Source organism: Alligator mississippiensis, chromosome 3 (assembly GCF_030867095.1).
Source record: "Alligator mississippiensis isolate rAllMis1 chromosome 3, rAllMis1, whole genome shotgun sequence".
Lineage (NCBI taxonomy): Eukaryota > Metazoa > Chordata > Crocodylia > Alligatoridae > Alligator > Alligator mississippiensis.
Window position 1 is genome coordinate 58,897,206 of NC_081826.1, and position 24,357 is coordinate 58,921,562.

Genomic DNA, 24,357 nt, shown 5'->3' on the forward strand with positions numbered 1-24,357 from the left:
CATCTCCCATCGCGCCCCGCGCCCTTCCGCGCGGCATGCTGGGAGCGAGGTGCCGTCAGCCTCTGAGGGCACGTTCTGCGCGGAAGGCGGCCGTGACCTCCCGGAAGTGATTGCGACGCAGCTGGCCCGGAAGCGAGGGGGGCCCTGGGAGCGGGGGCAGCAGCAGCGGCGCTGACAGGTGAGTCCCGGCGGGGGCGGGGGCGGGAGCGGGAGGGGCGGGCGCGGCGCGGCGGGGCTCGGCGGGCAGCCCGCGGGGCGGGAGGGCGGTGGCGGCCCCGGGGCCCTGCCCCGACCGAGGAGTCGGGTCTCGCCTCGGCGGGCGGAAGTGTCGCCGCCCGGGGTGGGGGCGGCCCAGGAGCCCAGCGCGGGGGCGGTGCCTGTCCGGGGCCGTGCGCGTGGCGCCCACCCCTCGCTCTGCTCCGGCGTCTCTACCTCAGCCACGGCGGGGCTGGAGGGGGCTGCGAAGCCCTCGAGACACTGGCTCAGTGTGCTGTTCCTCCAGAGCGTCCAGCCCTGCCGCTGTGGGAGATGCGCCTGTTGGCGCTGCCGAAAGAATCGTGGGCCGGGACCCGCGACAGACTCCCTAACCCCCCCCCCCCGCCAAAAAAAATAAAGAAAAGGATACTAAAGATGTAGCGACTGATTTGGGGGTGGAGGTGAACAAGGAGATGGGAAGGGAGTGAAGGTCACAGGTTAATAAGGGGTCCAGTAGCAGATGCTGAGCAGAGCACACCCATGCAGCTAGAACTCACTGCCCCCCCCCCCACACCCCCCTCCAAACAAGTCTAGGGAGTCTGTGGAGGCCGAGCGGGGAAACTTTGCCTGGAGATGTGAGTGGAGGAATGACAGGAAAACAGCTCCATGCTGGCCTGGACTCCTTCTGGCCACTGCCAACTTCCTGGTTTGTTTCATGGCCAGCTTGGCTAGAGCCAGGAGGAAGCTGACCAGATCTGTTTGTGGGGAAGCCTGGGCTAGTACCCCCAAGGAAACGCAACTTCCTCCCCTAAAGGGCAGCCACTGGAGAGGTAACAACTGAATTTGTGGGACAAATAAAAAGAAGGGGAAAGTAATGAGGTCACAGATTTATAACAAAGGATCTGGAAGGAGACACCGAGCAGAGCACACCCGCTGACACCCACTGCCCCCTGAACTAATCAAGGGAGCCTGTGGACACCAGCCAGTGAAAATGCCCAGGGATGTGAGTGGAAGGCAACCCCACACTTGCCTGGGTTCCTCCTGGCCAGAGCAACCTTCCTGGTGTGGTAAATGGGGGCCAGTACACACTAGGAAACACTATAAGTCTCCCTTAAAAAGTGAGGCCGCTAGGTAGACAACAAATCGCTTCTGGATTTTTGGGGATGATTAAAGACATGACAGGGACAGGAGTGAAGTCACTGATTTAAAATGAGTGCACCAAGGGGGACACATCAAGCAGAGCACACTGGAAAGGGCCCACTGACTGTTGTCCACTAGTTCCTTGGACTTGTTCACAGTAAAACTTTGCCAGGAGACGGGATCAGATCAGGGACAGGAGAGTGGCCCCCGCAATCCCTGGGGGTCCTCCTGGCCAGAGCCTCTTTTCTGGTGAGAGATATCACTAGCTTGGCGAGGGCCAGGAGGAGGTTGAACCAAGAGGTCTTGGGGCTTGGTGGGGCCATGGATCACTGTTCTGACCCAGTATGGTACTACTTATGCTGTTATGGTGTGCTAAGACTGGCACTACAGGGAGACTGAATTGGTAAACTTCATTTGCTTTTCTAGTGCTAAATGTTTCTTGTAAGTTACTGCTTTCTCCTGAAGGCAACTAGAATTCCTTCTGCAAGTCACTTTTCTTTACATCAAGAATGTTTTTAAGTAATCTCGTATTGGCTCATTAGAAAGAGCATTGGCATCAGTGGAAGCTCTGGAAGCCTTTGGCTTTCGTACAAATGAGGAATGATGTTAGTTGGGATAGTAAAGGCACCTGAGAGTTCCCTGAACTTGGTCTGACACTATTTCAGGTGAGGTGGGGCAGGCAGGCAGAGGACAGGATAGCTTTGTCTGTTTTCCTAAGTAGGCCTCTGAGAAGGGCTTGGGGAAGGCTTGCTTGGGCCATTTTATGATGAAATAGTTGGGAGGCCAATTGGTTCTTTAACGCCTCATAAGACCATTTTGTGTTAAATGAAGAGACAGGGAGTAACTTACCACAGTGATGGAGCAATTTATAGGTTGCCATTCCTTGTGTAGAGCTGTCTTTTTACCATTCTCTTTGCTCATGTTTTATGTCTCTTCCATCACCTGCAGAGCCGATATGGACACACTTCTTGGTACATGATAACTAGATGGCAAAGATTTTTTTAAATTAATATTTGTGTGGCATTGTTCATGTTTCTGATGAATTGCATTAAGGCAGGTTCAACTTAAGAATGTGTTTGTTTAATAGAGGTAGAGGGGGAGACTTAATTTAAGGTTAAACTAAACTATCTTTGAAGCTAAGCTAAAGTCTTTGAGCCATGGTCAGCTACCGTGTTTTATACTGCAAAACACTGTTCTAAGTATTGTGAAATTTCACATTTTATTTTTCTTAAATGAGCCTGTAATCAATTTTTGATTTCAATGTGGGGTGAGAAAATAGCTTTATGTAGGAGGTGGTGTCCCTTTAAAAGATTTTTTTTTTTTTCAGTCAGAGCATCATTTATTTTTTCTTCAAGATAAACTGTGTAATAATGGTTGTTTTTTAATGAATAAATATCATGAGGTGGGGAGGGGGTGAGAATCTAGGTCCTACAAAAACTTGGAGCAGGCAGGCAATGAGTAGGGACTCTCTCTGTTATTGGATAGAAGCTACTAACTTTCCCTGTAGAATGGAAGGAAGTTGAAACTGGTAATCTTTAAAAACAAAACAAACAAACAAAACCCTGGCAAACTTGCTAAATATGATTGCTGTTTAAACTATTCTTCCTTATATATTGTGATACCTGACTCTTGCCTCCACCATCTTTTCTTAGTTTACTTTCCTGATAAATTTCAGGTTGCTGTTGGAAGTACCAGTTTGGTGGTTGAAAGTATATGACGCTGTGCAGGCTTGTCCTCAAGCTTTCCTACTAAAGTACTTCAGTTTTGATTTACACTAATTCCTTTTTTCAATTCTGTGAAGAAACTGAAGAGTGAATGCCAATTTAAAAATGGTGGGGTGAAGAGTAGTAATATAGAAACAAACAAATGTAAGTAGGTCTTAGAATGAAATGTGTAACCTGGAATATAAACAGAACTTAAACCTTGACTGGTGCAATTAAAAAGCTGATGTCCACTTTGTCCATTTCTTCATTGATTATTTTCATTAGTGTAATGTGGTATTGAAATCTGGGGGTATGAAAATTTGTGGAAGTACTATACACTAATCTAGTGATGGTGAAGGTGTTCACATTACTTTACTTTTCTGGTATTCTGAAAAATAGGTATCCTAGAACATACTGTAAGAAATATATAACATGTTGGAGTTGGACTCGAGCATAAAGATTATTTCTACCCCACACAGTTAACCCAAGTCTGGTGGATTTCACAATAGAACTGAGGCTATATCTGTTCCTGTTCTCCCCTCCTTCCCCACAGCAGCCTGCTCAACTTCTTGAGTGGTGGGAAGCATGTTGCATGTGTTTGCTGTTGTGTGAAGACCTGGGGTAAATGCCTAGGAAAGCTGTGGCATCTCCTTCAGTGGAGATTTTCAGGTGGATGCTGGATAGGTATGTTTCTGGATTGGTATAAGAATAGCAAATCTTCCATATGAGCCTGATGTTGAATTAGTTGACTGTTAAGGTCCCAGTGTTCTCGCACTTGGAAAGTTCTTCCTGATATTTGATTTAAATATACAAGGGCTGTCAAATAATTAAACAATTTAATTGTGATTAGTTGCGTGATTAAAATAATTAGTCACAATTAATCATAAATTTAATTGCACAGCTAAAAATTCAGAATTATATGCTGAAACCCCCCCCCCCCCAAAGATGCAAAATTATGCAGGTACTTTGTATGGGTGGGGGGGAGTGTGGGGGCAGGGATTTGTGTGTGTGTGTGTGTGTGGGGTTTGGAGCCTGGGGAGGAGGGTCCTCACATGCCCTGGTAGGATGTGGGGTACTGTGGGTGAGGAGTGAGGTGCAGCAGCAGTGCTGGCAGGGGGCAGGGGGGGGCTGTGGCTTGGGAGTGAGGGGCAGGGGCAGGGCATGGGGATATCACTGTGTGACCCCCTCCCCCTCCACAGGTGTCCTCTTTTTTAAAATGCAGTATGATAACCCTATAGGAATGCAGCCCAGAAGTGTGTAGAGCAGTGCCCAGCAGGTAAGTCTGTGGCAGGGAAGGGGCAGATCAAGCCCCCACAGGGAGGAAAGGAGAAAGGCAGGTGCTTGGGTGAATGGGGCCCCAGGGCTGGGGTGGGTCATGGGACGGAGCCATAGGCGGCCCCTTGTGCAGAGGTGCAGGGGAGGCATAGCCTCCTGCCGCTGTGTGCACCCCTGAGGGAGGCATGGGGGGCTTGTGCCTCCCAGACTTGTGTGCGGGGCAGAGGTGGGCTGCCTGCTGTGGGCTGGGGCTTTGTGCCCTGCTGCCTTTGCCCAGGGAACTGTGCAATGCCATGTTGTGCCTCCCACCGCCAGGTAGGCAGGGTATGTGTGGCCAGTGTGCAGCTCCTGAGGCAAAGGCAGCAAGGCTCAAAGCCCCAGCCCACAGCAGGCAGCCTGCCTCTGCCCCTTGCACAAATCTGAGGGGCACATGTCCCCCATGCCTCCCCCAGAGGTGTATGCAGCAGTAGGCAGGTGCCTCTCTCTGCCTCTGGACGAGCTGCCCATGGCTCAGTCCCGTGACCTGCCCCGACCCCACTCCCCTGCCCACTCCCTCACTGTGGGGGCCTTGATCTGCCCCTTCTCCTCCACAGACTTACCTGCTGAGTGCTGCTCTACATAGCGCTGGGCTGCGTTCCTGATGGCATATATACTCTAGCTACTCATCTGTGGGCCTGTGTGCATGCCTGTGCCCCCACTTCCCCGCCCCTGGCTACCTTCCTGCTGAAACAGCCTGGAACCTGCACCCAGGCAACCCTGTGGTAGTTTGCATTGCCACTGCTGCCCTGCTGGGCAGTCTAGAGTTGGTGGTGACAGCAATGGAGCTGAGCCTAGGTGCAGGCTCCAAAACCATGTGTACAATTAACACATTAAATGAAATGAATGCAGGAACAGATCAGTATGTTAACCACGCACATTAACAGCAATTAATTGAGAGCCCTAAAACATCCATATTGTAAATATGTTGTTCAAATACATTGCCTCAGTTCTTGCACTCTGTGGCAGGGGAGAACAGTATTTCTAAATCATCTTTATGGAAAGTTTAAAAGATTTGAGACCTATTGGTCACAGCCACATGAGTGTAGATGTTTAGTACCCTGGGGACAAGTAGTGGCAGTACACATTGCACCACCACAGCTTGTCCCCAGGGAATGCCCATGCCATGCGCACTTTGGCGTGCAGCAAGTTACCCCAGGTGGGGTAGGGGAGGCTGTGGCCACCACTGGGCTGACCCCAGCAGCCTTACCTGGGATCCTGGGGGCCACCCGGGGCTGCAGCAGCAGCAATTCAGCTGCACAGAGCCTACTGGCAGCTCCCACAAGCCGCGGCTCTGCCGCCACCCCCCCCCTCCCCCTGCGCGCTGCCTGAGAAGCCCCTGCCCCTGCTCCCTCCCTCACCATGTGGGGTGTTGATCTCCTCTCCCACCACAACAGACTTACCAGCTGCATGCAGCTGTATCAGAAATCAGCTTCTTAAAAAATCCTTAAATATCAGCTATCAGTATCGCCCCCCCCCCCCCCCCCCCAAAATCTTTGTCAGTGCATCCCTAGTTTTTATAAATGGTCTGTTTTACAACTTTTCTTAGTAGCTTAGTAGTATTGAATCCTGATAGACTGGTTTGTAATTCCATGGATCCTCACTTTTTTCCCCTTTCTTAAAAGTGCAATATGTTAGGTCTTCTCTAATCTTCTGGTATCTTGCCTGTCATCCACTAATTTGCAAATGTTATTGCAAGTGGTTCCCAGATTTCTTCAGCTATTTTCCAGTGTTCTAGTGAATCCTGACTGGCATTGCTGACTCATATTCATGCAAAATAGTTTTCTGATACATTCTTTACTTGCATGCAGCCTTTCTCCTTCTTTATTTATATAATTTTTGTTAGTCATCTGGTTGAAGTTTACAGGTTTCCCTTGCTTTATGTGGTACGTGTGTTCCTGGAAAACAGCGCCTAACTCAAATTTGGATAAAGGGAACCCACTTTGCAATGTAACAAATTGGGATATGTTCCAAGACCTCAATGTTCTGACTCCCAGATCCAATTCTACCACTTTTACAAGGCAATTTTGGTACTTGCCAACAGCAGACAGTACACATAAGCGCAGGGTGGTGGTGAATGTTTAGTAGGTGTAAAGAGGGGGTGGTGAAGGGTCTTTAATGTCAGACTCCACATCACTGGTAGGAGGTACAGACAGGGTAACATCCATAGGAGAATCGACAGGCATGGGCCTCATATCACCTTCCAACACAAGTGGAGTAAGGCTTTAAGAACTAGAACATGGTGCACCTCCTTGCCGATCATTGGGTCTGGGCATACACCTCTTGCGCTTCATTGATGGACCAGGGAGAGGGGTAGTAGATAAACTAGCGGGGCACTTAGAAGCCATAATGGGGATGGCAACTACAGAAACGTGTCACAGACAACGAGCAAGGAGCACAGATCCACACAGGAGCCTATATTTTAGTGTGCGTCACTCCCACAATGCACTGCACAAAGCTGACTGTGGGCTTCCACCACACCAATTGCATAACAGTGAATTTATCTCTCGTGTAACGAATTTGTGGTATAAAATGGGTCATTGCATAACAGCGAATTCGCACATACAGAACCTGTATAAATCGAGGGGAAACCTGTATTTTTTATGAAGTTTGAAGCAAAGTAGGTAGTCAGCAGCTCTACCCTGTTTGTGTCTTCCATTAAGAGCTTGTCTCCATTGATCTGCAGTTCCCCTTGTCTCTCTCTTCCATCTGACATATTTGTAGAAGTTTTTGTAACTCATGTTTTGACTTTTCTTTCCTTTATTTTTTTTTTGTCTTTATAAGCTCTTATACTTCTCCTTTGATATATTTAGTTCATGCCCTTTCTTCTGCCTGCTTCATCTGTATGGCTTTCTTCTTCTGTATGGGTTTCTATTGATTCTCAAATGAGTAAAAGCTCTCTTTCTGGCCAAATCAGTCTCTTCCAGTTCTTATCATCCCTCTGCATTGAAATAGCTTCATCTTTTGAGCCTCCAACTGCCAACTTCTCAGACTTATTTTTCTTTGATTTTGTCCATTCATGCCAAGTTTCCTGTTATTTCTCAGAGTCAAAATGCCCTTCTCAAGTCCAGTATCTTTGCTTGACTATTCTCAAGGCTTCCTTTCCTAGATTCATAGATGTTAGGGTCGGAAGGGACCTCAATAGATCATCGAGTCTGACCCCCTGCATAAGCAGGAAAGAGTGCTGGGTCTAGATGACCCCAGCTAGATACTCATCTAACCTCCTCTTGAAGACCCCCAGGGTAGGGGAGAGCACCACCTCCCTTGGGAGCCCGTTCCAGACCTTGGCCACTCGAACTGTGAAGAAGTTCTTCCTAATGTCCAATCTAAATCTGCTCTCTGCTAGCTTGTGGCCATTGTTTCTTGTAACCCCCGGGGGCGCCTTGGTGAATAAATACTCACCAATTCCCTTCTGTGCCCCGTGATGAACTTATAGGCAGCCACAAGGTTGCCTCTCAACCTTCTCTTGCAGAGGCTGAAAAGGTCTAGTTTCTCTAGTCTCTCCTCGTAAGGCTTGGTCTGCAGGCCCTTAACCATAAGAGTGGCCCTTCTCTGGACCCTCTCCAGGTTATCCGCATCCTTCTTGAAGTGTGGCACCCAGAATTGCACACAGTACTCCCCCTCTATCGGGCGCTGGTCAGACCGCAGTTGAAGTATCACCTCCTTGGACCTATTCGTCATGCATCTGCTGATGCACGATAAAGTGCCATTGGCTTTTTTTGATGGCTTCGTCACACTGCCAACTCATGTTCATCTTGGAGTCCACTAGGACTCCAAGATCCCTTTCCACTTCCGTGCCACCCAGCAGGTCATTCCCTAGGCTGTAGGTGTGCTGGACATTTTTCCTCCCTAGGTGCAGCACTTTGCATTTCTCCTTGTTGAACTGCATTCTGTTGGTTTCTGCCCACTTGTCCAACCTGTCCAGGTCTGCCTTCAGCTGTTCCCTGCCCTCCGGCGTGTCCACATCTCCCCATAGCTTTGTGTCATCTGCAAACTTGGACAGAGTACATTTGACTCCCTCGTCCAAGTCACTGATGAAGATATTAAAGAGTATCGGTCCAAGGACCGAGCCCTGCGGGACCCCACTGCCCACACCCTTCCAGGTCGAAACCGACCCATCTACCACGACTTTCTGGGTGCGACCCTCCAGCCAATTCGCCACCCACCGGACTGTGAAGTCAACCAAGTCACAGCCTCTTGACTTGTTCACCAGTATGGGATGGGATACCGTATCAAAGGCCTTCCTGAAGTCTAAGTATTGCATGAATTGCTCAGATCATGATTACACCTCCTACATTTCTATCTTCATATTTGCAACCAGTTCAACCTTGTTGCTCAAAACCATATCCAAGAGGCATGACTGTAACAAGGAGCTTGGTGCTTCTGTTACTGTAAGAGGAGACAGTGCCACCTGAGCCCTGTCTGCAGCCTTAAGAGAAGACACCTGACCAGAAGTGGGCTGGGCTTACAGGATATATAAATTCAGGGCCTGAGCTAGGGCAGGCAGTCTGGCTCTGGAAGCTATAGAAGAAGGGTTCCTAAGCAGGAGGGTTTCAGAGGAGCTCCTGACCTACTCCCAGGAGACATTTGACCCTGAGAGCAGGGCAGGCAAGGGAATATTGTGGACTTGCCTGGAGAGCAACTTTTTGAAACCAAAAGCTGGCCGTGGGTAGATTGCTCCAACTGTTGCCTTAACGCAGGAAATCACTGCAGAACCGATCTTGAATTTGACTATTTTTATCACATTTTAACTTCTGTAATTGTTGGTACACTTCCTTTCGTTTGTGCTTTTACTGTCTGTTTTTGATCAAGAGTTACAGTAAAGAATGTATATTCATATGCATGGAGTATTTTTTGTGGTGGTGGTTGTTGTTGTAGCTAGTTGCAATTGTTGCTGAACTCTCAGAACTGGCTGCAATTCCCTTCCCCATCCCCCTCCCTACAGTATTTGGTGGCAGAAATTGATTTTTCCTTGAAGTATATGATTAGAGGTATATAGAAAAATGTAGTGGTATTTAGATCAAATTCGAAGGAATTCCCTTTTGCTTGGACTGACTTGCTACAGTACGCTTATTGGGGAAAAAAAAAGTCTGTAACAAAGTAGGGGAAATGTTTTGTAGTTGCAGCAGGTCTACACACCAGTAGGAATGTAAACATTATTAAAAATATTTGTTTAACTTCCTCTAACTGTATTGGTTCAATGGTTAACCACTAACTCATACCTAGTTTAGTGACCTCCGACAGGAATGGCCCCAGCCCCTTTTGTCTTCACTGTGTGCCCAGCACTGTGTGGGCTCCAGGCCACTGGTAGTGAGCCATGGGCAGGGGGTGGCGTGTGGCTGCTGCCCAGCTGCACAACTTCCCCTTACCCCTACAGGCTGGGACTGTGGACAGAGCTGGGGCTGCAGACCTCTCCTTGCCTAGATCCTGCTGCCCTGGGGAGGGAAGGAGGGAGGTGCTAGGGCCCCCATGGGGGTCAGTTGGTGCCTTCCCACCATAGCGGTGAGATTCCTGGCCACATGGTGGGTCTGCCCAATCTTCCGGCAAGATCAAGACATGCACCCGATCCTCCTGAATTAGGGCTCTCTAATAAGTCTAAAGCAGGCAGGAGCTACCTCTTGCTGTGTAACGCTACCTGGTCTGGTTCTCCCCACCCCAACTCAACTGGAAACAGAAGCAGATGGGACAATTCTACCTGTTTCTCAGAAGAGCAGTGTAGGGGCACTGGATCAGGAAGCACTGCACAGCACGAAGCAGCTTTGCCTGCTTTAGGCTGATTAGAAAGCCCTAGTGGAGGGAGAATGCATAGAGCAGTTTTACTTGGCTCATGTGGCACTCCAGATTAGAACCACTGATCCAGAGCAGCGGCCTTCAGCCTGTGGTCTGTGGAATCTATGGAGGTCTGCAGACTATCTAAGAGGCCCACAAAAGATGGCTACGATCAGTCATAAGTATGTGAATACCCACACTTACAATTCAAAGGGGTCTGTACCTCTAATTGAAATATTTTAGGGGCCCACAAATGAAAACAGTTTGAAAACCACTGATTTAGAGAAATTGGTGGCTTTCCTGTCATTCAGATAATTGAAAGATTAAGAAACTACACGCATGCTTTCTCTGCTTCTGTTTTCATAGATATGGATATTTACTTAGCAACTTATACAATTTAAATATATTTAAGATTTCTGTTTTCTCTATTTAGCCTCCAAGTATGTTGCTCTAAAGCTTTTTGTACTTATATGTAGGAGATACTGCAAACTGTTGATAGTCTAATATACATGTCTTTTGGGAGTTAAGCCAGGAAGTAAGTTAGACTGGTAATGCAACATAAGTCTCTGCTGCAAGGGAAATGTGTTGATCTTGTTAACATGGTTCTCTGTGGGACATGTAATAGAGGGCAGGGAGCATGGGCTCAGGTATAGGATCCTGGTCTTTCATTCCTGTTTACCATGGATGCATTATGACCTTGGTTAAGTCGGGCCAGATCCTAATGGCATGCAATGCCTGGATAGGAATCTAGTGAGACTTTCAAAAGTGTCTGAGTATCTGATTCTCACTAGGTATCTTTAGATGCTTAAAATACCTTTTTGCAATTTTGCCCTTCTGCTTTAGTGTGTTGTTTTGTTTGGGCATTTTTTTTTAAAAACCATGTCTGGACAAAATGTATGAAAAAGCAATAATATCCAATGTGTTGGTCTTAAAGCTTCATTTCCCTTTCTCTGCCTTCAAATGGATTTTTCTTCAGAATTTTTGTTCTAGTTATTTGGTCAGGGATGTAATCCCCCATGTTTTGTTACTTTATTTTTTTGCACACAACACACCTTTGCCCCCCCCCAGAATCAGCCACCTAAAATGGGGGGTGCTTGTTTTAAGGGGGGGGAAGTGATTTTCTTCACTGGAAAAAAGCAATCCTGGGGACATGGCATGCCAAATAGCTGCTGAGATAGTGCCTGAAGCAGGAAGCAAGCTGCTGGTAGTATCTTTGAGGCTTGTGATGTGGAAACGGCACTTGATTTACAGGAATTTATATAAATAATTGTTTATAGTGAAGAATTAACAGTTTCACCACTGCCCCTGTAATGGTCTAGGGCCTAACCTTGTGTAACGTAAAGTAAGTCCTCCTGGAAACATAGTGCCCAAGAAGTGCCGCATCCCAGGAGACAGTCTGGGTGAGGCAACTGGCATTACGAACTTCCCCATGCCACACCTTTCTGGACACTGTTTCCAGGAAGACTTACTCTATCATGCAGTCAGCCATAACTCTGGAAATTCCCCCCCCCCCCCCCCCCACTGCATTTTTCCTTCCAAAAAGAGGGTGCATGTTTTATCTGCTGGTGTGTTTTATATGCAAGAAAATATGGTACCTTTATCTTCCCTCTCAGCCCCTGCACTGCTGATTATTCATAACTTTTCTGGCTATAACATTAAACTGATGCATTTTAGCCAGTTTTTATAGGAAGGGACCCCCTGTGTCAAATCCAATTAATGTGTTGTACCATATAACATATAAACTGAGCAAATTGCACTCTAAAACTAGTTGGTTTTGTTGCACTTAATATTCCTGGAAAGCTGCTCTGGAACCTAGTTTGTCTAAAGATTAGAACTTTTCTGCTGATTTTTTTTCAAGTAATTTTTGTTACATGGTGGTAACAAGGTGCTTGGATTTAGGGGCTGGAGCCCAGCTGCAGGGGAATAGGGGATAATAGCCTAGCTGCTCTGTTTGACAGAATTGACTGGGATCAGGGGAAGTTAAAAGCTCCCAGGAAGGGAAGCTGAGGAAGAGCGAGTAGGCTGGTGCTTAGGGAGAAGCACAAGGTCTGTGTCACTCCTCTAGGTCTGAAGAAAGACCAAAGGTTTGATTTTGTTTGTTCTTTGCACTTGTTCTTATTTTGTCTGCGGTGGTGAGAAGCTTTCTGCATGGATAAGAAGTGGACTGGAACTAAGAACTGAGTGGCTTTTATGAGGAAACTGCCTCCTGGGTCTGCCTAAGAGCATGTCAACCTGTTATAGTGGTTATACAAACTTGTTAATGGGCCAATGTTACTCTTCTGCTTAATTTGCTCTTTTCTTTCCATGGGATTTTCCTCCTGATCTGTTAATAGACAACACTTGTATTTACTTGCCTTTCAGCTTTTGTTTTGCCAGGCTGAACATGCCAAACTCTTTTTGTCTCATACAGTAGGCTTTCCATGTCCATGATCATCCTTGTAGTCCCCCTCAACACTTGTCCCAGTTTGAGTCCATCTTTTTTGTACAGAGGTTAAGAGAATTATACTGTGCAGAGTAGTCAGAACATGTCCATCTCAGAATCATCTTATGTTCAGGAGCTTCTCACCTGCAAGGTTTTTGGTTCAAATTTGGCTTGTCAGTAAGGACAAAACATTTGGGGGGGTTTTCAGTAAAGCGGAGATAACACTGTTACCTAATGGTGTTTGTAAATTAATTTGGAGGATGGGGAACCATTGTTCATTGTCTGTTCAAATATGAGTCATTTGACACGGTTCAGGAAGGATGTGAAGAAGCTCAAGAGAGTCCAGAGGAGGGTTACACGCATGATTAGAGGGCTGGAGAGCAGAGGGGAAGCCCAATGATTTGGGACGTTTCAGCCTAGAAAAGAGAGAACTCAGAGGGGACTTGGTGACAGCCTCTAAGTATATTAGGGGCATGCATCAAGGCCTGGGAGAGCATCTGTTCACCAAGGCATCCCAGGGGAAGATGAAAAACAATGGGCACAAACTGCTTGAAGATCGCTTCAGATTGTTCTAGACTTGTAAAGAAGGTTTTCCTTGCGTCCAGACTCCCCCCAGAGGTGGTAGAGTCATCCACCCTGGTGATCTTCAAAAAGCATCTTGACATCCACCTTAACTGGGGTCATCTGACCCCAGCAGTCTTTCATGTCCAAATGCGGGGTCCTGGATCCTATGATCTTATGAAGTCCCTTCCAGCCCCTAACATTTATGAATCTACGTGTAATTTCTGTCCCTAACCACAGTGTCCTGAATATTGGCTGTAAAACTGACTGAACCCTCTGCTCCTGGTGCTGTTTTCATGAGTGTATAAGCAAATGACAATATTGATTTGTGTTCTGCTTATACTTGGAGAGAGAGTTTGCCACAAATACAGGTTATAGAATAGCAAGTGGGTGAGTTGATTTTTATTTCAGAGACCTGTCTTTCCCAGAGTAGAACCACAGTTCAGTGTGCCAAAGCTTGTATCGCAGCAGCCCACACTAGCTTGTTCTGCAGATAAACCCTTCAGTTTACAGTTGTTAGCTTCCCCACATAGACAAAAACCTTTTACTCAATAAGGTAAACTCGCACTGTACAGTATGTTTGCTACTTTGCACTAGTTCCCCACTGGGAGACATAGTGCAGGAGTGGCCAACCTGCACAAGTGGCATGGGCAGCCGGTGGCAAATCAGGGAGGGAACAAATGGCACTGCAGCAGATGGGGTCAGAAGCAGAAAGTAGAAGAGCGGATTAGGCAGGGGAAGGGGATTGGAGTTGTAGCTAGGGAGAGTATGGGATTAATTTGTGGCTTACCTGCCAGAAAGGTTGGTCCTCACTGTCTTGGTGCATGCTAACATGTAACGCAGTGGCTCCCAGCCATTTTTTGTCGTGACCCCCGACCCGACACCAACTAGCTCATGCCTGGCAGCACCAGCAGAGCCTGGGCCAGGCCGGGATCGTGGGGGGGCAGCAGTGGCGAGAGCTTTGTGGACTGTGCACTGGGAGAGCCCCGCAGGTGGAAGGGGCAAGGTGAGGGGCGGACTTCCCACAACCCTGGTTGGGTTGCAACCTGAGGTTGAGAGCCACTGATGGAATGAGTACTTTCTCTGTAAGGTATATAATCTTCTTGGAGAGTTACAAGTTCCATTATCAGAGTGGAGTAGGCTGTGTCACACAGGCAGTCTTAGTGTACATTAAAGGAATCCATGTACGGGGTGTCTGAAGAATAGTTTAACTGTAAATTCACACCTAACTGTGCACAAATTTCCCCAAGTAGACAAGCCCTTACTCTTAAACCTTTCACCAGAACTGACTTAATTATGATAAAATATTTGAAATGTTTATTTTCTTGGTGTGTATCATCCCCCCCACCCCCTGGAATTCTGCCATTTGACACTTTAAACATGCAAGTCACACGTCCTAAATTGCATCCAGGGGCTTTAGAAAAAACAAGGGGTATATTTTTAATTTTATAAAGTCTAGTGAGATTACATTCTGGTTTCACTTTGTAAAGTTGATGAGAGTCTCTGGACAGGAAAATGTGTGTCCTGACAGTGCAATATAAGGAACATTTATTTTTAGTATGTGCATGTGAATCATAAAAGAAAAAAAATCAAATTTATGTTTAGATAGCCTGCCTTAAGGTCAACAGGGTCACTTGATCTCTGATTTTCTGAAATTACTTATTGTACCACTGACTAAAATGTATAGTTGACACTTGTTGTATCAAAATTTTTTGTCTTCAGACTGCCTTGTTGCAAAAGCCACTGTGGCAAAGAAATAAACATTTAATAAGGAGAGAATGGGTAAGTTCACTTTCTGAATTTTTCACGTTTTAATAAATCATGAACACCTATAAGTGTTTTAGAGTGATGATGGTCTTGAGCAGGAATAGACTCAATAGATTAAAAATGCTGATTAAGTTGCCTTTAGCCTGCTGCTTTAAAAGTGAATGGCATTTACACACCCACAGGGTTCTTGGTATAGGTGAGTGATAAAATTTTGCATACTAAACAATGTTATGTTGTTATATACAATGGTTTTTAATGCAGTGATGTTAATTTATAAAAGGAAGTGTACCATATTTTACTTGATTCTAAGATAAGGTTGTTTCCCTCCATTTAACATAGTGGGGGCGGGGAGGTGGCTGCTCTGGCTCTTGCCCCTAACTTGGGTCAGGGTCAAAACCACACATACTGCCTGCCTGCCTGTCTTCCTTGCCCCCCATTCCCCAGCAGTCTCTGCATCCCAATATTTCCCCCCTGCAGTTTCTTTTCTTTCCCCCTCCTTGCAGCCTCTGCTCTCCTGCCTGCCTCTTTCTCTCCCCACCTTACATTTTCTCCCTGCCACCAGGCTGTGTCGGTGCTGAAGCCTGTGGCAATGAGCACAGCCGCAGCCCGGCGTAGCACATAGCCCTCACGGCTGCTACAGGAGCTGGGGCCATGCTCATTGTCCTCAGCTTGACTGAGGGATGAAACCTGCTGCCATGGAGCAGAGGCTGGTGGGGTGAGAGAGAGCAATACCAACTGCCTCCCCATGGCTGCCCCCCTGCAGCTGTTGGAGGGATGAATTAAAGATGACCCTTTAATACAGTGGTTCCCAACCTTTTTTTGCTGTGACTCATTGCTGGGACCGGAGTGCAGTGGTGGTGGCAGTCCGAGGATGGGGGAGCTCCCAGAACGTGGCACAGCTCGTCCTTTGTGTCCTTTTGTCCATTGCCTCTGCAACCCTCATTTGGGTCGTGTCCTGAGGTTGGGAACCACAGCTTTAATAATTGGTTTCTACACCTGGAAAATAATAATACATTTATAAATATTCCATGTATAGAATCTAATTATTGAGGGGGGGGGGTCCTCTTAAATTTAGGGTAGTCTCAGATTCAAGTAATTCATAAACCAAAGAAAGTAAAGCCACTTGAATTTCTTACACACATATCATGACTGGATCCAAACATGTAGGCACATGTGGTTTGTGGCGCTGCATACCTCCTTGTCACACTATAAACCACACAAGTTGCACATTAATTAGCAGCGCCAAGCACTGATTTGCAGTGCCAGGACGAAACTTACTCAGATTTCCCGGTAGCAAAAAAACCAGAAAAACAAAAACTAGAAAAAAGTGGTGCAGACCACTCCAAAGTGGCAAGTGCTGGAACAAACGCAGAGCCCTGGGCTGCCTGCTCTCCCATTTGTGTGTGCTGTGGAGCCCCCATGTTGAGGCACCTTATACCTCAGCCAGCTGTTCCCTGGTTGGCCAGGGTGCAGGGTGCCTCAAGATGAGGCAGCCCTGGGTTGGCTGGTTCCCCATCTCCACGTGCACTCCCTGGCTGGCTGGGACACAATGCCTCAGCGCAAGGGATGGCTACTGCCTGCTGAGGCATCCTGTGGCCCAACCAGCACACTCCCTCTTCTCCCCCCCATTGCTGTGTGTGGAGCAGCGGGACAATGTGTCCTGCTGCAAAGCGCACAGGCAGGGACATGCACTAAGGCACAAAGTAGCAGCACAACTTTGTTCCTCTATTTATGCTGCTGTAAAGGCATGTCCCTGCTCATGTGGACCTGACCTATTAGTGTGATCTAGAGTTTCTATATACAATAGATGTACATCTGAATTTACATGGTACTGAAATTGTACATGACAAAGATAGCCTTCCTGCTTTTAAGTTTAGCTTCATATGGGCCAGATTCTGCTCCATCTGTTAAGTCCTTTGTGCAATATTCTTTCATCTTGCTAGAATCTCAGGCTCCATTACTATTGTTACATGCTGTCATTTTCAGTATTAATACTAAATCCTCAAATAAGTGGTGAGGAGGAGGACCCACCCACCTTTTTGTATTAACATTTTTTCAGGAGCTCAAACAGAGTGAAATAAGATTGCATTTGGGCACCTTAGTCCACTTAGATGCAAAATAAGTGAAATAGGATCTGGCCTATAAAGTTTTATACTGGATAATAAAATCCAGTATATTAAGAGAGCTCATGCTGAGGGGAAACTGGCATAACACACAAGCAAAGGGAACAAAATGAAGGCAGCACATGTTGGTTTAAGGGAGGCAAAATGCAGAGGCAGCTTGGAGGAATAAGCTACATGGGATCAAATAGAACTTGGAATGAATGAGCCAAGACAGAGGGGAGGGGATAAGATGTGGCAGTTGTTCAATTGAGTGAGGTAAATATGCTGACCCAGAATTGGGATTTCTTCCTGTATAGTTCTGAGTTTGGCATGTGCTAAGGATGGATTGATTCTGGTTTGGCCCTATTTTATCCCCTCTTCTTGTGCAAGTTCTGTCAAAAGTCCAAAAGAAACTGAAATAACTTCATTCACTATTACAAGTAAAACTTCCCCACAATGACTTCAGCTGATGGTATCTGTTTAATTAACCTACTAATGCCAGATAAATGTCTGTTCTGAGGATTGCTGTTTTAAACTTAACAGTAAAATGTATCATGCTTCATTTGGCAAATTCTTAACTACATTTTAATTTATTAGCATTAGAAATGTGACAGGAATATAGAAAACTAAGTCTGAATGAATATTTTTATAACTTTTTCTAACACTCATTGGTGACAAGGAAAAGTGAAAAGATGGGTGCTATCTATTAAAAGTTAGCTCTGTGAGATCAAAAGCTGAAGAGTTCAGGATACTTAAACTCCTAAAAATGAAACTTCACCTTTATTTTAATGGTGTTTAAAGATTATTCCTCCTTTCCACTCTTAGCACCTTAGCAAGATCTTGCTTTTCTCTGTTCAGTTGTAAAAGGGGCTTGTGACTTCACTCCGTGAGGAGAGGGACAGAGTGAAGTGTTCCTCTGTGTTCTAGTAATACGAATCATGCATTATGTTCTAATAATATTTTAATCTTTTCCTTTTTCTAATAGATGGAGAAGAGAAAACGTATGGTGGGTGTGAGGGCCCTGATGCTATGTATGTGAAATTGATATCCTCTGATGGTCATGAGTTCATTGTAAAAAGAGAGCATGCATTAACATCAGGAACAATAAAAGCAATGTTGAGTGGCCCAGGTAAGTGTGATACATTTTATATCTGCTTATAATTCAGTTTCCTATATTTGAGTGTTTTCATGTGTACTATGTACCGTACAAAAGTTTACCGAATAGTAACTTCTAGTCCAGACTTTTCTGTCAGATAGGGACTGTGTCTTAAAATCTTCCAGCAACCCATAGCCAAAATAAATAGCAGTAATCTATGAGAGGCTACGGGACCTGAACCTGTTCAGCCTTCACAAGAGAAGGCTGAGGGGGGACCTTGTGACCATCTATAAACTCATTAGGGGGGACCAGAAGGGCTTGGGGGAGACCTTGTTTCCCCTAGTGCGCCCCGGGATAACAAGGAATAACAGCCACAAGTTGTTGGAGAGTAGGTTTAGATTAGACATCTGTAAGAACTACTTCACAGTTAGGGCAGCTAGGATCTGGAACCAACTTCCAAGAGAAGTGGTGTTGGCTCCTACCCTGGGGGTCTTTAAGAAGTAGCTCAATGCCTACCTGGCTGGGGTCATTTGAGCCCAGTTTTCCTCCTGCCCAGGCAGGGGGTTGGATTTGAAGATCTACAAGGTCCCTTCCAACCCTACTTCTATGATTCTATGAATCTGCAGCTCAGTATTTTCTTGGATATCCTGCCATGGGTAAATTTGAGAACCTGGAGTATGCACCAGGTGCATCCCACTAAGGCACTGAGCTGTAGAGGAAAGATAGTTAGCTTACCCCATAGTATGGGGGAAGTTAGCTTACCCCATAGCTACTGCAGCATGAAGCAGGACAAGTCCACCCTTCTGATCCCAGTGTCACTCTTTTTCAGACCACTGAAAATGAGTGCAAAACACCTTCTATATAAAAAATCATCAGGGTGAAAGTAGCGAATACACTGTTCTAGCTGTTGGGCCTCAAATTCACTTGGTGATCTTTGAGATGTTAAGATTTCACAAGAGCAAAAAAGGATATTGCTTATATTACAAAGTAATATAAAAGCCTAGTGGTATTACTAACTTCAACTTTCCCATGACATTGGTATTACTAACTTTGACTTTCCCATGACATTGGATCATGATGTTGAATGTAGGGTTGACATTTTGCTGTTTGGCTAAGGGGATATCAAGTCAAAATGAATTTGTTTTAAAACTGGAGAAGAATCGAAAACTGATCTGTGAATTGAAATTTAAAATTTTAGGGAGAAAAGGGCATTCAGATTTTTTTTTTTTCCTTGTGAATTATTTTTGGAGCATCTTCAAAATTCTCAGTACTTTCCCTCTCTTACTTTTGCCATTAAAGGAATAATCTGTAGTTACAGAAGAGCCACAGTAATGCAGCTAGCAAATCTGGGCCCTTCCGAGTTGAAGGTGCTCCAAAAATCAATCTCAGAAAAAGAAAAGGAAGTACTGGGTATGCCCATGTTCGTTGCAGCCAGTGAATAGAATTCAAGATAAGTCGGTCTCTAATGCTTTTGAATTCTCCAATCTGTCTAATTTATAAATAACAATAAAAATATACTTTTGAATGTCCCCCAAATTTTTTATATTCTGTGGAACATATTGAACAGGAGCATGACCCTGATGTGGTAAAAATTTCATTGCCATTTGGAAGAAAAAAACCTCTCAGTTGGTTTGGTTAAATGTGTCACAAAAATCACTTGCATCTACAGTGCCCTTAAATAAAAATCTAAACTTAGATTTTAAGAAATCCACAGATATATCCATTAAACTTATTTGCTTTAAATCTCTCTCCTTCACTAATTTGTCCTTATTGTGAAAACTTCCTAGTTAGGCTACGTGACTTAACATTACTTTAAATATGCACTGTTTCTCACTTCCTCCCGTGCTGTAAATTCAGGCTGGACTGTCCTAAGGATGTTTACACAGATGTAGGTGCCCAGACATGAATAAACAACTCTGTTTCAAAGCTGTAATGGCTCTGCAGGGATAATAGAAACTCCGTAGTGGATAGGTGGTGGGCAAACACCTGGGTTAGACTTGGTTCCTTATTTAATGAGCGTGTCCACTGTACACTAAATATATCCAGCAGCATAGGACTTACCTCAACCATTGCAGCTGGTTTTGCTTACACTTGATAAAATACGTTTTCATTTTGAAACATTGTGGTGCCAACTTTTTTTCCCTTTTTGTTTTCTTTACTTTATAGGACAGTTTGCAGAAAACGAAACAAATGAGGTGAATTTTAGAGAGATTCCATCCCATGTCTTATCCAAAGTATGCATGTATTTCACCTACAAGGTTCGCTACACTAACAGTTCGACGGAGATTCCTGAATTCCCAATTGCACCTGAAATTGCACTGGAACTTCTGATGGCTGCAAACTTCTTAGATTGTTAAATAAAATAAATTATAATAAAAATGTAAAACTTTTTTCAGTATTTAATACCTGTAGTTCAGTTAGTACCTTTTTCAGATAGCATGTTGCGTGTGTGAGATTGAGAACTGTAAAGTTCACTGCAGAGGCAGCTGCCTTCAGTTTTTTTGCATAGCAGTCATTCAAGTTGAAATTTGTTTTGCTGCTTACACAAATACAGACCTTTTCCCAAATCAAGACAAATAAAACAAATGTACCAGTTAGTAGATGGCTATGCCTTATCCTTTAGGTGTGGTAGAATTTTCTTTTAATGCAATTATAATATAAAATACATAGGCCAATGCTTTGTAAAAGCTCATTCTACCCTCATGTGTAGGTGTTTAGGGTTTTTAACCATTGACATTTCTAAACATCTAAACTTGATCTCCTTACAGAGTAGTTGTCCTTTAGGATAGTTAAAACTGAAGTACATTAGCATTTGCATCTTAAATACCCACTTTCAAGGATTTGTAAACTGGCAAAAACATTCACTTTAGACAGAAAACTGACTACGTAGGGGAATTTTTTATGCTTTATTTTAACTTGGCTATGTTTTGGAAATTTAAAGAATATGATTCAGTTTTCTCATGTAACTTAATTCATCCCTTCCCTTCTATCCATTTAATGTTCAGGTCACAGTAGGTTTTAGAGAAAAAATATAAATAACCAAGTTAGTTCTTAATGCTAACTATCACTTTTGTGTGTATACTATTTTCTGTATAACATGTAAGGTTATTCATAATGTACTCTCACTTGACCTGATATTAGTTTTATATAATAGCTGACTACAAATTTTTTCCATTGTTTGTGATAAGTCATGTAAACTCTGTATTTACTCTTGGTTTTATAGCCTTCAAACCATCCTAAAGGTGGCTGCCACAGAGGTAGTTCTCTTCCTCATCCTTTCCCTCTCCCATGTTTCCCCCTTACTATCATAAGAAAAACTGAAAATTTGGAGACACTTTTATTTGGAGAAAAGGGGCATTAAGTTGTGTCTGACCTTTTTTTTTTTGTTTCCTTTAAGATTTCCTAAATATCCAATATTTACATGTTGAGCAAAAAGGATTGACAAGCTAATTATATGAACGCTCAGTGGAACATATAATCATCCCTTGGTTTCTGTTGATAATTGCCTGTCACATCCACTTTTCTCTCAGACCACATTTCCATAAGACAAACACAGTGAACAGTATTACAAGAAAGTTGTTTTCTATGAGTGACAGCCTGGAAACTTCTACTACAAAACCCTCTGTAGATGAGCGATATATGTAATTGTTAATGAGTGATGACAAAAGAGCCATCTATATCAGTTGTCATTGCTTCAGTTCTGAGAGAGAGGTGGCTCTGGTCTGCTGTGGAAATACCACAAACAGATGATGGGTTCTCTTATTAGTGTATTAACCAACTAATGGTGGCCTTAAGGGATCATGAAATCTTATCATACCCAGTTGGCAAATAGGTGTATAATTTTTTTTTTTTTTCTGGATTAAAACTTGATGTGTACTATGCAGTTTGCTGCACACAAAGGAGTTTGACCTAAGTAGGTAGTAAATTGACCTGAGTATGAAATAACTTTTTTTTTTCCTGGGCTGAAATAAAACTCAATGGACAAGCTGACATATGTCAGTATGGTGGTAGATTAGCTGATATTTACTCACATTTTTTGGCAGTTACCTACACAAGTCGGAGATGTTGTTGAAGTGTGTTGGAAGACATTGTGTGAAAGATTGTATTTTGTTTTCCCAGCTCTGCTCAGTGCTATTAGTAGCTCATTTTCCAGAGCACTAAAACAAAAAAACCTATTATGCTGCTTTTATTCAAGCCAGTAGAAAAATACCTCCTAAGATTCCAGTGATTTGTGATTTGGATATTTAGTGGTTGTACCCTCATTTCATTTTGAGGGGTCTTGAGTTGTTAAAGATAGAAAACTTAATTTGAGTAGTTTCAGGTTTAAAATGTTTTGAATTCAAGTTTAAGCTAAGATTATTTTTTACTTCGTCAGGGGAGACATTAATAAACTTTTTTTTTTAAAGATGTCATTACAATAATTTGCGTTCTGTGACTGTACTTCAGTATAGTGTGATTAAAATGGCTGTTGTATTCCTGGATAATTATTCCGTGTTCTGGATGTTGGTAAGAGACACTAAGCTGAAACTGAAGTGTCTTTGAACATTCACAAAACAGGATGGTGTCCTGGAATGCATTGCTTAAAACCCACCTGGTTAAGAAGCTGTTACAAATGTGGGAGAGGGGGGAAACCTAGTGCAACTTACTTCACAAAGAAATGGGTATGCTCTTAATACACAATTGGAAAGCTACCACACTTACTTCCTGAGTTCTAAATAAATTTCAGAATGGAAAATTTCTAAAATTTGGTGTGTTTTGTTGGTTTGTGACTACTAACTTTGGAGCAGTTGTTCATATGTGAAATCAGTTTTTTCATAACTATACAGTAAACAAATTGTAAATATAAAATAGGTACTTTGGTTGCAGGTGGGTGGAACATGCATCAATCTTTCCTTCTCCTGATAGTAAACATTTCTTATTCTCATAACAGAAGTACCCAACTAATAAGACTAATTTTTGTGACATTTCTAACCTAACTGGAAGTGGGAAGTACTAGAAATTTAATTGGAGCCTCTTAACATTCAATTCACATTTTTCCCTTATGCTAGCCAAATTTGTAGATTGCTTTTATGCCCGTTTCTAACTGTACCATAAGTAGAAGCATATGTTTTGATGTTTAGCCTGGTCTAAATTCATGAATGGGAAACTCTTGGTTTTTTGTTTTGATTGCAAGACCCGGTTAACTTGTACACTTAAATATGTATCTATAGTCGATCATATTGAACATAAAACAGCCTAGCACAGAAAGAGATGTCCCCAGACCATCGAAATTCCATTCAGCGTGTTGAAGTTCTTACTTTGGTTTTGAGATTTAAATCTCGTTCAAAAAGGGCATATTACTTACAAGGCTTCAGTACAAGCCAATATTTTCAGATTCATAAATGTTGAAGTTGAATACAGCCAAAGTTGAAAGTGTTAATTGTCTAGTGACAATTTGGTGTTTTTGTATAGTGTGTGTGTGTGTGTTTTTATTTCTTGCAAAAATGTAAATGGGTACTGACTGCTCCCTGTTTCTTCCTTATGTTGTTTGTAGTACCCATTAAAGCTTAAAAAATGGTTTCCTTCCCCTTCCCAGCCCCTAAATAATGTGCTATGGCAAAGCAAAGCACAGCAATGTTGTGGGTCTTACAGAGATACTGATTCTAGCTCTGTGGCATATTTTAAATCAACAACTGAAGGGAAGAAATATGCTAGCAACTTTTTATATTAAAGTGAATCAGATTTGGGGCGTAAACTAGTTGACTATGTAATCTTACAACAGGTGGACCAAAGCTTTGCCATTAGCAAACCTGCCACTTGACAGTTTTTTCCCATGGAAAAAAGAGTTCAGCTTTTAGGAATTCTGTGAAAAATGGAACAACTGTAGGAACTAGTTTTCTTTTTAAAAGAGCTACAGTGGCAATATGAAGAGCAAATACAAGTGCTGTGAACTTGGTGTTGCACATGAATGAAATATATGCATCCTAGAAGAGTAAAAAGTACTAGACTTTTTGATTCGCTTGGGAGAAAAGCTTGCATGAGTGACCTAATTTGGGCAGCCAAAAAAGGAAAATACAACACAAGGACTTTTATATCTATTCAATAAAAATCTTTTAAGTATTCTTCTAATCGGTCTAATTGTGTGGTATGAACTAAAGCTTCCTAGTTCCTTAGATATGAAAATGTAGACAAGCAGTGAAGATTGTATCATAGGTGAAAAATATTACTTTTGGGGGGAAATGTGTGACTTGGCTGCATTAATTTAGTAATCCCTTTGATCATTTCTGCGAAGGGAATTCTGTGTGGATATAA

At 43.8% G+C, this 24,357-nt stretch overlaps 1 protein-coding gene across 1 annotated transcript; it reads left to right on the top strand.

Moving 5' to 3' along the window:
- The first annotated feature begins 51 nt into the window (after positions 1-51).
- On the top strand, positions 52-22,810 carry ELOC (elongin C). Its single transcript, XM_014606864.3, has 4 exons — positions 52-178; positions 14,824-14,883; positions 17,956-18,099; positions 20,233-22,810. Exons 2-4 carry the CDS (start codon positions 14,880-14,882, stop codon positions 20,421-20,423), a joined length of 339 nt encoding a protein of 112 aa, XP_014462350.1. The 5' UTR covers positions 52-178; positions 14,824-14,879; the 3' UTR covers positions 20,424-22,810.
- The last annotated feature ends 1,547 nt before the right edge of the window (positions 22,811-24,357 follow it).